Here is a 15,259-nt window from a genome sequence, read left to right as displayed (position 1 = left end):
TTGTCGATTTGGCCCCATTCACTTTGCCCCCCCCGAAAAAACCATGTAGCCGCCAAATTTTTGAGGGCGTTCTCCTCAGCAAATGATATGGCTTTAACACGATGTGGTGTAATTGCCTTGCCCCCCCCCCCCCCGCATGGTGAGATGCGTGTACCGATATTTAGTGGCAAATAACCTTAATTGCCCACCCGCTACTTGGAAGCCCTGTGACCCCTGTGCAATTCAATTTCAACGAACGGATGTGACGCGATCCAAGGTGTTAAGCTTAAAATAATTGACGTAAAATTGCTTATTTTGAAGAAATCTAATATAATGCCCGTGATGGAATCAAAGCGAAAAATAGAGGAAGGAGCTTTAGTTCCTATTAAACGACCTAGAAATGAACTAGTTGCTGCTGAGACCGAGATTAAATCATTGATCGAAAGCGTAAGTAGCGCAGTGCAGTGGACGTGAGGCATGCATGCATGAAAGGGTGCCGAATTCGTCACGACGAGTATAATATGTGCATGCATGATTGCATACTATCATGCTATAATTGGATTTTGTTACAAAAAAGGGAAATAATACAGGCCCAATTACTGGTAATTACCCTTTTGGCCAATTTCACTCACAGCTGGACAAGCCCACCTACCCCACACACCGACATATCGACATCGCGCGGTTAAAAACTTAATAATAAGGCCAAGTAAAAATAAAAATGTTCATGTTAAATGATCATGTTTCTCGTCCGGGTTTTTAAAAATTAGGAGAATGAGGGGCTTTTTATTTTCTATTTTTTATTGGAAAACGACGCTAAATACAGCTACCTGTATTTGGCACCATATTTCGGTATTCAACATACAGATTGATATCTGAGAAAAGGAGGAGGCCCTTTTATTTTATTGTTTTGAGAGGTAGACCCTCTAGTGATCACAAAACTCTTCTTAAATGATGTATTATGCATTTACAAAGCCGTAAAATAAGTTTCAACTTCTGAAACATCTTTTTCAACAAGTTATAACTGAAAGTTTACAAAATAAAAAGAAATTTGAAAAATCTTCAAAAAATGAGGAGGGCGCGGACGAGAAACATGTATTTTTTTTACTCGGCCTTATTACACTATACAGCAAGAGTGAAGAGACACTGAAATGAATACACAGGATCGATACACGTGGATGTGCTACAATGTATGCACGATTGATATTCAAACGATAAATCTTTGGATACCGGGTTTGAAAGATGAATATATCCGGGGGATAATCTCCCGTAAAGGATTTCGTATTTGAGATGTGGTTCCTTGCACTTGAATATATATTTTTAACAGATATGATAGTCGTTAGTTTGCGCTTTGAGATACTAGCTTGCATCTTGAGTCAAAAACTGACAATAATTTTGATTTATATGTGCCAAATTATATAGCGCAGTGTATAGGCCAATCGTGAAGGTAGTCTAAAACCATATGACCTATGGTGTACCATGCTCGACTAACACACAGCGAGGACAGTAACCGGGCTAATCGGGGCTATTGTCAGTAGCCTTAGTCAGATGTCCTTCGGCCCATGATGCGACACAAAACTATTAGAACAGGTTGATATAAAATGGCTATGCGTGGCGGTGGATTCAACCTACCATGGCGATTTCTGCCATGAAGATATCGGGGCGATTGTGCCCCATGACCCTATACCCTGTGTGGGCAAGTCATACTTCAGTATGACTTGCCCTGAACGTCCATGTTCGGAAGAGACGGATGAATTGCATGACAGCCTGCTGCCAATTTAAGCTTCCTATAGGCTAATGGAACTCGATTGTTAGTTTCCTATTGACCGCCCGCATCACTTTTTCAATTTGACCAAAACTTTCATTATTTTCATAAAAAAGTCAATTATCTGAACATTGAAATAGAAATAATCAAAATTAAAACTCTCAAAATGTCTGACATCCCCTGCTGATCATAAATCAGCACTTTTTCTTAGTTGTAGGGGTAGGGGATGTAGTAAATAATGGAAATTTAAGGATTACCTCATCATGTTTCTAGTGATTACAAAAATTGCTAATTTCTTTTCATTTTTATGAAAACAAATTCAAATCTTTTCTCAATCTGTTGCAAAATGCCTGTAAAGATGATCTAAGCATTAATACTGGTTTTGAGATGGTCTTTCATCAACAATATATACTTTGGTACTGGTGGGGTACCTAAGTCTGGAGAAAGCTGTTCATAAAATCACTGATTTTGTTGACATAATGGATAATGAAAAGAGACTGAATAATGAATAATGAAATAGCGACCTCGTCCTTTTTTTCAAACATCCAATCGGAAACTAATAATCAAGTTCCATTGGCCTAATATCAATTGCACATAACATACGAAGTCACAAACTTACCAAGTTCAATATGCACTTCAAATACAGCAGACCAGCTGTTAATTATTACCGATCCTGTTATGTAGAATAACTTATATAATCGTCCATTTCATGGAATCCAGTTGCTCAGAATTGCCAATTTCATTTTTATCTGTCAAATGCGCTGTGGATGTGCTCCAATAAATCACAGGTGTGAAACTGACTTTATACCACTCGCTCGCTTTCGCAGAAAAGCCAGCCTTGTGGCACTGGGGCATGACGTCATCGTGGACGTATGAAAATTTTCCGACGGGCGTCATATAACCCGTATTGTGATTGGTTGCAAAAGCCAATCTTTGAAATCGTAAGCCAATCAATGAACGCGGCGGCCTATTACGGTATTAATTCGCCAGTAAAGTACGTCTAACCTGATTGGTTTACAAAACTACTTTGATAATTGCTAAGCCAGTCAGCGTGCTCGATGCAACAACCTCGTAGAGGTTTTCGAGAGGCGAATTCACGTAGTGATCCAGCGATCGAGTATAAAGGACAAGAGGACGAAAAATGAATAAAAGACTGAGCGTTGAAAAATTGACTATGTATGGTCTTTGGTTTAATTTTCTTAGGTTAAGGGGGTACTACACCCTGGCAAATTTTATGCCTATTTTTGCATTTATTTTCAAAAATTATAACGCATTGGTGACAAGTAAGATATGTATATTATAGGGCAAGGACTACAACTACTGCACTGAAAATTCAGCAACTCAAGGCAAGTAGTTATTGATTTATTGATCAAATAATGGTTTTCCCTCATTTTTGACTGTAACTCCACAACTGTTGTCTGTGCTGAAATAAAATTTCCAGTGCAGTAGTTGTAGTCCTTGCCCTATAATATACATTTCTTACTTGTCATCAATGCTCTATAATTTTTGAGAAAATGCAAAAATAGGCAAAAAATTGGGCAGGGGTGTAGTACCCCCTTAACACCATTGATTGCTTCATAATAAACCAGGTGCAGGCACTGTTTGATCCATACCATAGCTAGGAGATGGGTTACAATGTCGTAACGGTTGTAACGTGCGTCAATGTTACAACCGTTACAATTTAAGACAAAATGTCATGAAACTAAAAAAATTAACAATATTTCATTTTTTTTCATATTATCCAAGGTATCATAATAAAGTTGGTTATGAAAATTATGAAATACTCACTTGAAGTTCTATGTAAATATATAGTTCAGGAGATCTCTGACGCACAAAAATTGCATATTTCTGTGCGTCAATGGTTGACGCACATGTCAAAATGACATAACTTACAAAATGAACCAAATAATCACAGTAAGGTTTTGTCTTATGATTGTCATAGTTCCTCTTATTATAACAAACCTGGATAAAACGATGAAATATCATTCATTGTTAATGTTTCATAACATTTAATGTTGTAACGGTTGTAACAATTTAACGGTTATAACATTGACGCGCATTGCAACCTTATGACTTTGTACCCACATCCTAACCCTGATATGGATCACAGAGTACCTACACTTGGTTTGTATTGAAGGAATCAATAATGTTAACCTAGGAAAACCATAGCACAGACCATACAGGGTCAACTTTTCAAAATACAACCTTTTATCTGTTGTGCGTCAAAAGTCACATGTTACAACCGTTATTGTGTTACAACCGTTATTTTTCCCCATAGGGTTTATGTGGACCAAATTTTCAAAATGTAGGTAGGCCATTGAATTTTTGCTCGCGATATCCTTACTTATAAAGATTAACAATGGTCTAAATTAAACTATGAAAATAAATAAGGAACAAAAATTAGGGCAATAAAACCTAGGGGGGTCTCATTACTGTGGAAACACCCATATGTGCGCGTCTCCTGCGCGACGTCAAGCGTGTGCCTTGGACCTTGTGCAAATAATACGTGCTGGACGGCTAGCAGTACGCTTAATTTGTAAAAGGAAATCTGAATAAACCTTTAGCTCAATCGACTCTCATTTTGACCAACTTCACCAAAAATATTTGAAAAATTTTTTAAATTAAGCATTTTGTTACCATTTTTGGTGCATTAAATTTCTCAAAGTTGGTCAAAATTTAAAAAAAATAACAGCTCCTAGATATTTTTATCTAGTTTTTAAAAATGAATAAAAAATTTTTGACCCAACATTTTTTTTGTTACGTTTAATGAAAAAGAAGTGGGCAAAATCTAACCTCACAGATATACTCTTATAAATATACTTAGGCAGCCAGCCGTGTAGGGAGTGTTTTACACACCCAAATTTGTAAATACACACCCAGATTTTGCCCACATAGCCTAGATGCTTTGTACATATAAATCTTAAAAATTTACTCACCCAGTTTTTTGAATTTACACACCCAAACCTTCAAATCCTGCCTAAGACCCTGCTTTAGACAAACAATTTAGCAGTTACTGAGGCCCGAATGTTTCCATAATTCCAGGGTTAAGACCAACTTGAAGGGGGTGTGTTACCCCCGGGCCTGTGATCTTAGGGGCTGTAAAAAATAATAACATATATAAATGGGCCCATAAAAGCGAAGAAAAAACACCTCAGTGGCCCATAAAAAAGGAGCCTAGGCTGTGTGTTCATTTTACCCCCGGGCACGTAGTAGTTCTTGGCGGCACTGAATGTATCAAACATGAGTTTTAACAAACAGGAAGTGAAATTTAGTACCAGTGCAGATGTGAATTATATGTGACATGATCAGGGGGAATGAGTCGGATGTCGCTAATATTGTTTTTGAGATATTGGCAAAAATAGTGTTCAAATTCTTTTATTTTATATTGTTTTCAGCCATTGATAAATTGCTCATAACTCACTAACCAGATGTCCGATTTTGACTGGGTTTGCTTCAATTTCTAGCATTCGTAAACTGCCAGAAAATTATGTAAAAAACTTCTAATTGAAAATTGCAGACATGTGACTCATTCCCTTGATCATGTCACATGTATGCTAATGTTAGATTTTAACATATATTCGCTGTTGACTTCTTGTACCATTTTAGGGTCCACCACGTACCTCCAGCCTGCTAGCACCCATCATGTTGTTATCTGGCCATGAAGGAGATGTATTTAGTGCCAAGTTTCATCCCAATGGCAGCACTCTGGCATCGGCATCATTTGACAGATCCATATGTAAGTAGTGTGTGATCAGCAGTTACATAACTTCTGCCAGGGCTGTAAACCTGACTCTGATGCTCAGCAAATTGAATAATGCATCCTTTTGTGGTTATCACCTAGGTTTCATTATCATTGAGGTATAGGACTTTTTTTTTTTTCGAAAAGAGCAGGTAGGGTAACTACGGTACTTGATTATTTCTACATGTTCATACTACATACTCTGAAAATTTTAGAAAATTCGCACTGGTCATTTTTTTTTAAATCACATTTTTGTTGCTAAAATGGGGTTATAGCGCCCTCAACGGGCACTTTCTCCATAGGGCTAGACCAGTTATAGACAAATGGCCCTAAAATAAAACTGACTCATTCATTTTTCCTCAAATTTTGCATATGATGTAGATTTAACTTAACATCTGGAATGTAATGCAAGTGGTGTTGTTGCTCTTCTAAATTCATTTGTAAAATGTCCGCCCCAGACCAAGGTGTTATCTATATACATGCATTTTGAGAGCAGCAAAATAAGAAAACCAGCTTTCTACATGTAGAGTCTATGATTAGCCCATGGCTCGGCGACTGTTTTTCTTTTCATCAAGTTTGAACCCTTCCTATACTGAGTGCCTAGCCGCATCTGTTATACGAAATATGTTGCCAGCATGTCAATCTTAAAAGAGTTGAAATTATTCTTGTTGTTGTACACAATGGTGTATGGGACGAGGTACAAGTAACAAGTTTTATGCAATTTTTACTACACATAATATATGTACTAGTTTGTTTTCTAGTAAAATGCTGCTCCAACAAATGCATATTATATACGTTACGTTTGTAAGGCAATCGAACCAAATTATCGATGCTTGGTTGGTCGTTTTAATAAAATCAATTAATTGATTTAATTGTGATTGTGATAATATATGAATCTTTACATGTTATGATATTGACCAATACTAACATTTATTACGATTAATTATTTTAATAATCACAGTTTTATGGAACGTGTATGGAGAGTGTGATAATTATGCCGTTCTGAAAGGTCATCAGGGTGCCATTATGGAATTGAACTACACCACAGACGGAAGGTAGGTCTGCAATTATGCACACACAAAAAAGATAAGCAGTTGTGGGTATTCCAACCACAGGATGAAGAATGATTCCCTAACCATAACAATTCCCTAACCCTAACCTTAATCCTAACCCTAACCCTAAATCTAACTCTAAATTCTTCATCCGGTGGTTTGAAGACATCGCTTACCGTTGTGATTAGGGGTGTGATTTTCGGGTAATTTTGTGCCCGGGTAACCGGCGCATTTTTCGGGCGCGTAACCGGGTAACCGAAATTGCAAAAAAAAAAAATGCATTTTGATATCATTAATAGAGTATGACATGAATACAAAATATCAATTTTCTTATTAAAAATACAAAACATCGTGCAAATTTTTTTTTTTTTTTAGGTCAACCATGAATGATCCTATTATTTAGGTCTAGGTCCAGGGACACTACAAAACCGAAAAAATAAATAAAATTTCGGGTACCCGGGCAGGGAATTTCCTGACCGGGTAATAGGATTCTCGGGCGGGACTCGAATTCCGGGACTCGCTCACACCCTTAGTTGTGATACAATTAAATCTGATCAGACCAAAGTCAGAAATTGTGAGAATTGATTTATTACCATTACTGAATTGGTCAGTACCTATAAAGCATACTGATGTTGAAATCAATAAAAAAAAAAACTGATTACAAAGTTGAACTTTTTGTAATGTCCAGTTTCTATTTAGGGTCAGTCGATAATCGGATCGAATATCGGATCGGCCCGACATACAAGTGCATTATTGGTAAAATATCGGATTGGTAGAAATTAGTCATTACTTAAACAGATTACATGCTTACCAGTATCATGGCTAAAAGAGCAACAACAAGAATCAAAATTGCGTCTTTTAGTCTACTCTGTCCTCACAGGTTTGTGCAGTTTCAACAGGGGGTTGATTTGTCATTAGCTGAAAGAAAATCACATTGTAAACAAAATGTCCTTCCCCCCCTTTTGTCATTCAGTCGGGGAAAGTCATCCAGTCAGGGGAAATGCACTTACATGTAGTCAGGGATATTTACACGACCTCCAGTTGGGGTGACAATTCAAATGAGAGAATTTAAAAGGCAATCTGTTAGCACATCCTGTAAAGAATTGGGGTATGTGACAACTTGGTCTTGATGAATGCCAGAGAGAGTTTGTACTGAATAGGGTACACACATACATCGCCCAGCCAGTCAAAACTTGATTCCTTTTTATGCTCCAATTAATAATGTCACTTAAAATGAACATGTATGCATGTAATGGTATTTGCATTTTCTTTGTAGCCAACTTATTACATGTGCAACAGATAAAATGGTGTGTATGTGGGACGTAGAAACAGGCACCAGAATCAAGAAGATGCGTGGCCATTCATCCATCGTCAACTCATGCTATCCTGCCAGGCGAGGGCCTCCTTTAGTTGTGAGTGGAGGGGATGATGGCACAATAAAGGTATTGATACATTTTGAGATGTTAATTCTTGCGCACTTGATGCTTCCTTTGTTCACGGCGTATGATTGCACCAACAGAAAAAGCCCACTCTTTGCTCACAATTCCGCCATCTTGGATATGCGAGTCAATGGAAAATATATGCTACAATTACTTGATATCAACATTTTCTAATCTAATGATCATTTTGCATTCCTTATTCAATTTGCCCGACAATAACTCATTTTGCTTGATCGCATCACATAATCCTTTATAGATATATAATTATGCAAGAAACCTCACAATTAAAAATTAAAAAACAAGCAAAATACTTCAAAATCTGCACAATTCAAAATCAGCAAAGAGCAAAATTTACACACATGAAAATTGGTATTTTTCAGGCTTTTGCCTGAATTCAGGCAGTTTTTTTGTCCAAATTTACGCATTTTTTTTCTTTTTTCCAGGCTGTTTTGGCCTTTTAAGGCCGAATTCACATGCTTTTTCAGGCAGTTTTCCATTATCATGCCTGTCTTTTACAATTTTATGTTCTAAGTTTTATTTTGTTTATTTCTTTGTGACTGACAGCTGTGGGACACTAGGAAGAGAGGTGCCATTCAATCATTCCAGAATACATACCAAGTATTAGCAGTGTCCTTCACAGATACTAGTGATCAACTCATATCAGGAGGTATTGATAATGACATTAAGGTGGGTGTAATGTTTAGTCAATTCACAGAGGAGGCTTAAAGGCATTCTACAATGCACTATGATTGGGGAATTTGATCAATATAACCTAATTTTAAAGGCAAAGTCCCCATTGCCACACACACAAAATGGTAATATTAAAACTGCAGCCAACGAGCTAATAGTTGAGACTTATGACTGATATTTGATTTTCTTACAGGAAACAATCATATTGTCCCACTGCACTAATTTTATTCATAAGTCTCGATGTTTTGAATGTTAAATAATAGGATGAAAACACCAGATATTTGCACACAATCCCAATGCAAGGTATGATCAACTGTACCACATGTGTACAAAAGCCAGACATACAAGGTCAGAAACCCCATTGGGTTGTGGGAATGTCTTTAAACATCCTCTGGTCAATTCATAGAGATAAGACTCAAAGAGTACCGACTTATCAAATAATTGCTCTGCGTAATGCTGGTTATTCCTTCATGTAATTTTACACGAAATTAGGGTTAGGGTTAAGGTTAGGGTTAGTTTAGGGTTAGGATTAGGGTTAGGGTTAGAATAGGGTTATGATAAGGATAAGGCTTAGGGTTAGAGTTAGGATTAGCTTACACGAAATAATTACATGAAGGATCGACCGTAATGCTGCATGGTATATCTGCCGCCTTGGAGACAAAAATAGTGCACCTCGGCAACTAGTAGGCAGATATCGAATAATGATAAGTTACATTTTTGTGCACATAGCACTTACTGCTCGCATAATGCAAACAAGCACACACTTCAAATTTAAATTGATCCGGGCATGGTGAAATAGAGCTGCACTATTTGGCCCTCCATGAGCGACATGCAAACAATGCGGATTCTGTACTCCTCAGATCTAATCTCTTTGTTTCTAATAGATTTTATATACTTCATTAATATATTCTTGTTCATTGATTGGTTAAAAGTGGATCACATGACCAAAAATAGTTCTACCATCAGTACTCCTATCCGTAAATAGTACCTGAAAGCCGTAAATAGTATTTTCAATGTCCCGGATGAGCCGTAAATAGTACCTCCAATCCGTAAATAGTACTTTTGACCATGCCTTCCGCTGCGTGCGCGCATTCGATCGCGACGGAACAGTTCACGCCGCTGAAACTGCCATAGCGTCATTTCTCGCTGCTGTAATTGGTTAGCCCGATTTTGGGCTATTCGATTTTTTTAAGGGTAGGTTGTGCTTAAATTAGCCGTGCTGTTTACTCAGGATAGAAGCGGGAGAGTCAAAACGTCAAATAATTTTCTTTTAACAAATAAATGAACAAAGAACATATTAATGAAGTATATAAAAAATATATACTGCCTTTATTGAAGTTCTGTTAAAACTATGGTCCCTCGTTGAGATCAATTAATACTATTTTCCTGCGGGGCTGCGCCCCTCAGGAAAATAGTACTATTGATCTCACCTCGGGCCCATAGTTTTAACCAGAACATCTCATGGCAGTATATATTTGTATAATGTAGTGATTTTCAGTAAAGCATACAAGTATTGACACCTTTTGGAAGCTATGCTAAAACCACATCAGCTGAGGTTCGTCAAAGATAAATGTGTGTGCATATAATTCATGTTAACACCATAAAGCCAAAGGGTTACATACTGTATGACTTAGTATTCAAGAGGTTCTGTGTATGCAGGATCCTTGCTATAGTTTCAATATTATTTTTCCAGAATCAATCATAAGCATAGTTGTGGTAGTCATGGAATCAGTGGAAAATGTAATGCTCTTGAAATTGTACAACTCTGCTTCATGAAGAATGCAAAGGAGAAATAAATATGAATATCAGCATTTATGTAGCACCTTAGATCCTTAATTACTGTTGCTACATTTAATTCTCGGACACAACATGCACACACATTTGAAAGCACCGAGTGCATCTTACAAGCGTCTGATGTTGTAAACTACATGTACGCATGACTTGAAAAATATTGAACAAATCGCAATCACACCATACAATATTGTTACTAAGCAGATGGTCGCTAAGGTCGGAACATCTGCAAGTATGCAGTTACTACAGGAACACAGAAATTGCCTTGGTGCCCTTCTCAAATTTTCAACAGTTGCCATGATGCCCTCTTGAAATATTACAAACTGCCATGCTGCCTTGCCTTTTCAGTGAAAATCCAAGGCAATTATCAACTTGCCCTAAAAAAAGTTGCCGTGCCCCTTCAGATCCTTAATGCGAGGGCTGGGTGAGATGAAGTACTAATGACATAATATGTTGGCCCTGACTGGTTCAAACCCGTAACGTTGTGCTCATGAGTCAAACGCCCTTGCCACCATGCTCTACCAATAATGTAGTCATACTTTCTATTTTGTTTTCTTGATTTCTCCAGGTTTGGGATCTTAGAAAGAATGGTCTTCTGTACAAAATGGCAGGTCACTCAGATTCCATCACAGGGTTGAAGCTGAGTCCTGATGGCTCCTATGTTGTCTCTAATTGCATGGATAACACAGGTAAGAAGGGAAATGTGTGATAAAAAAAGAACTACAGTCCAATCTCCCTTGGCTGGTCCTACAAATCGCTGTTTTACCTAGATGTGTGAATTTCACAGGAAACATGTTATTAATGCTTTGACCTTAAATTCATGCTCTGGAGCATTCAGAATGACATCTATGTTGCATATATATCGTCACCCTGCTAAGACAATTGCCTAAGTCATTTTTTGCAATTTTGAGAAGGAGTGCAAAATATGGTTTCAAGCATGCATCAGTTTATGTAATCACCCTAATAATTTCAGATTATTCCTTTTAATTTGTCTCATTATCATTTGTTCTCGTGCAAAGAATGGTGAATAAATATGTTTAAAGGGGCATTTCGTGATCCACAGCCTCATCCCCCCACTTTTCTCAAAAAAGTTGAGTTTTTTATATCACTGGAAACCTCTGGCTACATAATGTTTATGTACAAAATATTTCTTGCAGATTAATTCGTTTAGCAAAGATATCGTGAAATTTGAATTTCGTTCTGGTGCACCAGAACGAAATTACAACGCATTGTCTATGGAGCAGTGTAATACACATAATCATGCATATCTCGCGAACGCAAAATCGGAATCAACTGAAATTTTGGGAATAGGTTTTTTTCGTGGATATATAATGAAAAATGACATAAATAGAGGATGCTAGGATCACGAAATACTCCTTTAAACGCATTTTTCATTTTTCCATAATAATTGTAAATCACACTTGACGAGCAATTAAAAAATATCATCACTTACGCTGATAAGAGATCATCTTTTAAATGCAAACAGTCTTATCTTGACTGAAGTGTAGCTCCTATAACCAATGCATGTCATTTTTCATTCCTATCATTATAGTTAGAATTTGGGACGTGAGGCCATTTGCACCTGCAGAAAGATGTGTCAAGTTATTCCAAGGGGCTCAACATAATTTTGAAAAGGTAAGTTGGTTTTTGTAATGAGAGGAGGGGAAGGACATGAAGTAAATATAGTCTGCATGGGATCATATTATCCACAATTATCATGGAATTTGTCAAATAGAGTGTCAATTTAAAGCTCTTATAATAGAACACTTGTTAGTTGCTTAAAAAACCTTTAAAAAGTTAGAAAATGGCATATATCACATTTCAAATGTACATCTGAAAAGGTTAGTTGTTTTTGTGTGAAAAAATTGCCCACATTTGACTAATTGTGATAGATTTAAACCTAGTTTGTTCTAAGGTTTCATTTTAGAGCCGGCACTATATTGTCTAGAGTAGCACAAGACAGTTATAAAATGTCAGTTTCTTGAAGAGGGCTTCATTCTGTAGAGGGTGAATCAGCCTAGATGAAGCTAGCCAGGATCTTCATAATGCCTGATGTGACTGCTTGAATATGCTGATATGGAGTGAGCAAAATTCCAGTTACAACCACACGGAATAAAGAAATTCTATCGTGGTAACTGGATAGTTGTCCAAGATCCTGCTTTCTCGCTGACCATGCACCGCTACTGACAGTGGCGTAACTAGGGTTGGTAGCGAACAAAATTGGCGCCCTACCCCCCCAAGAATATCTTAGACGGCAGTAGCTAGTGGTGTAGCTAGGGGTTGTAGCGCTCAGGGCTAAGGATACATAATGCCCCCCCAATTCTTGAAACAATTATGTGCTCCCTTTGGACAAATAAGGCCTACCACTAATTAATTTTGGTTACTAGAAGTTGAATAACGGTCTTAAAATGTTCTTTCAATTGATTTTGACTTTCATCGCTTGGAGGGGTTCAGAATCAATGCTGAATTGGTCAATTTGGTGCCCGGGGCATGTTGCCCCTGCCCCCCCCTCTAGTTACATCACTGGTTACTGGGATAGTGTCCCAGGATAAAGTGTGCCTGGACCACAGAAATAGAGGGGAACTAAATTCTGTATACTGCCCTCTATATTGCTGCTGGGTATAATTAGGGTATTGGGTCTTTGCCGACAGCACATTGAAACAAACAAAAAACAATTATGTGTGAAGTCTTATGACACAACCAGTACATCCCACCATGAAATGTTTCAAATTGTGTTTATGGTCTGTGAGTGTCACACACAAACACAGACTAGTTGGGGATGTACTGTGAGCAAAGCGCAAATACCCCCAGTTATTTCCCCATGCCTGAATAGAGATAGCAATGAGACTGATACTGTGGCCTGGACACAGCTTTAGCTCAAAGTACCTATTTGTGATTTGGTATGTTGGAAGGTTATATATAAATAAATTGTTCATTTTAAGGATTATGCTAAGCAAAAAATATAATATTTCTTGACAGAATTTATTACGATGTGCATGGTCACCGGATGGTAGTAAGATAGCTGCAGGCTCAGCTGACAGATTTGTATATGTATGGGATACAACGAGTAGACGGATATTGTATAAATTACCCGGACACACAGGTTCTATCAATGATGTAGATTTCCACCCGTTTGAGCCAATCTGTAAGTATATTGGGTGTGCCTTATACTCCTGTCTAATTATGGGAAAAACTGGGTTAAGGTGGTACTACACCCCTGGCCAATTTTGTGCCTATTTTTGCATTTTTCTCAAAAGTAATAGTGCATTGGTGACTGACAAGTAAGATATGTATATTATAGGGGAAAGGATTACAACTACTGCACTGAAAATTTTATTTCAGCACAGACAACAGTTGTGGAGTTACAGTCAAAAATGAGGGAAAACCAATATTTGATCAATAAATCAATAAATACTTGTCTTGAATCAATGGAATTCCAGTGTAGTTTCAAGTTTTTCAAGTTTTTATTTGGAATTCACTTTTACATCAGCGGCACTCATCTATCTGATGGTGCATCCAAGACATTAAATATACAAACAAAGCTTAATAATTATCAACAATTATATAACAAAGTAAAAATATACTCAAGCAAAGGGTACATATAAATAATCTAAAGTGAGGAAGAGGGCTAAAGAAAGAGAACGGATGAAAGAAAGAAAGAAAGAAAGAAAGAAAGAAAGAAAGAAAGAAAGAAAGAAAGAAAGAAAGAAAGAAAGAAAGAAAGAAAGAAAGAAAGAAGAAAAACGAAAGAAAGAAATAACTTAATCAATTGTTACAAAAAAAAGACACGTACAGTGTCATACAGACATACTTATACTATATAATACATGTTTGTATGAGCTTCATAACTCAATACATTAATATGGGTTATAATTATGAGATCATAAGTCTTTCAACATATTACTCCTTTCTTTCCACGCATCAGTGAGAAACATTTTACTACATTTATCAAGTATAGACCCTAGATCATAGCTATCTTCGAAGATGTTATCTAAGAGGAGATGGTGTCTAATATTTGCATCCCCAACCGAGAACATATGCCAAATTACTTCCCACCCTTTAGAACATAGATCTTTTTCAAGTCTTTTGAAGTGGTCATTCCTTATGTAGTCCAAACTTGTACAATTGAATAGAAAGTGATCAACTGATTCCTCCTGGTTTAAATTGCATAACTTACAAAGACCCGTGTTTATATCTGACCAGGACTTTTTCCTTCATTCCAAATCTAAAGAATTAGAGCGGGCTTTGAATTTTAAGCTTGACCCATAAAAATTCAGTTTATCAAGTAGGTATGGTTCTAGTGATGGTCGCTCTTTGTACCTAACATAGTCGTCAAGAGAAGATTTATTCAAGGCTTTGATTCTCCAATTGTCATGATCAAGCTCTTTATTTACATTCTTAAAGGTGTTTGACCAATCTGCATTGCTTGATTGGTCGGTGAACCCGTAATTGTAAAACATACTCATATTACATTTTTCTAGAGAACTTTCCATATCACAAAGCCAGCCCCATTTCAATTTGTCTTTGACTTGGAAGATTGCTTTAAACAATAGTTTTGGTAACCTGTTTTCATCCATATCCTGAAGCCTCTTAAAGTACTTGGCACGAATATTATTTTGGATAGAGGCAATAGTTTGCCATCCAAGATCACCATATAGGGCCTCTTTAGCAACGTTTCTTGGTGCTTTGAGAATAGCTCGAGCCATGTGATATTGAATATTTTCGAGCTTGTCTATCACTGTAATACCTTTACAAAACCATATTGCACATGCGTAATTGATTGATGACAGTCCAATTGATTTCCATA

General features: G+C 37.1%; 1 protein-coding gene across 1 annotated transcript; it reads left to right on the top strand.

The window, feature by feature from the left end:
- Window positions 1-215: 215 nt before the first annotated feature.
- On the top strand, window positions 216-14,424 carry LOC140150143 (U5 small nuclear ribonucleoprotein 40 kDa protein-like). The gene is made up of 9 exons (XM_072172146.1): window positions 216-426; window positions 5,348-5,477; window positions 6,442-6,535; window positions 7,809-7,974; window positions 8,536-8,658; window positions 11,021-11,141; window positions 12,005-12,087; window positions 13,432-13,597; window positions 14,378-14,424. Exons 1-9 carry the CDS (start codon window positions 313-315, stop codon window positions 14,422-14,424), a joined length of 1,044 nt encoding a protein of 347 aa, XP_072028247.1. The 5' UTR covers window positions 216-312.
- The last annotated feature ends 835 nt before the right edge of the window (window positions 14,425-15,259 follow it).

Source organism: Amphiura filiformis, chromosome 4, assembly GCF_039555335.1.
Source record: "Amphiura filiformis chromosome 4, Afil_fr2py, whole genome shotgun sequence".
In the NCBI taxonomy this organism is placed as follows: domain Eukaryota; kingdom Metazoa; phylum Echinodermata; class Ophiuroidea; order Amphilepidida; family Amphiuridae; genus Amphiura; species Amphiura filiformis.
The sequence above is the reverse complement of the archived record's forward strand: the minus strand, read 5'-3'. Positions and strand labels throughout refer to the sequence as shown.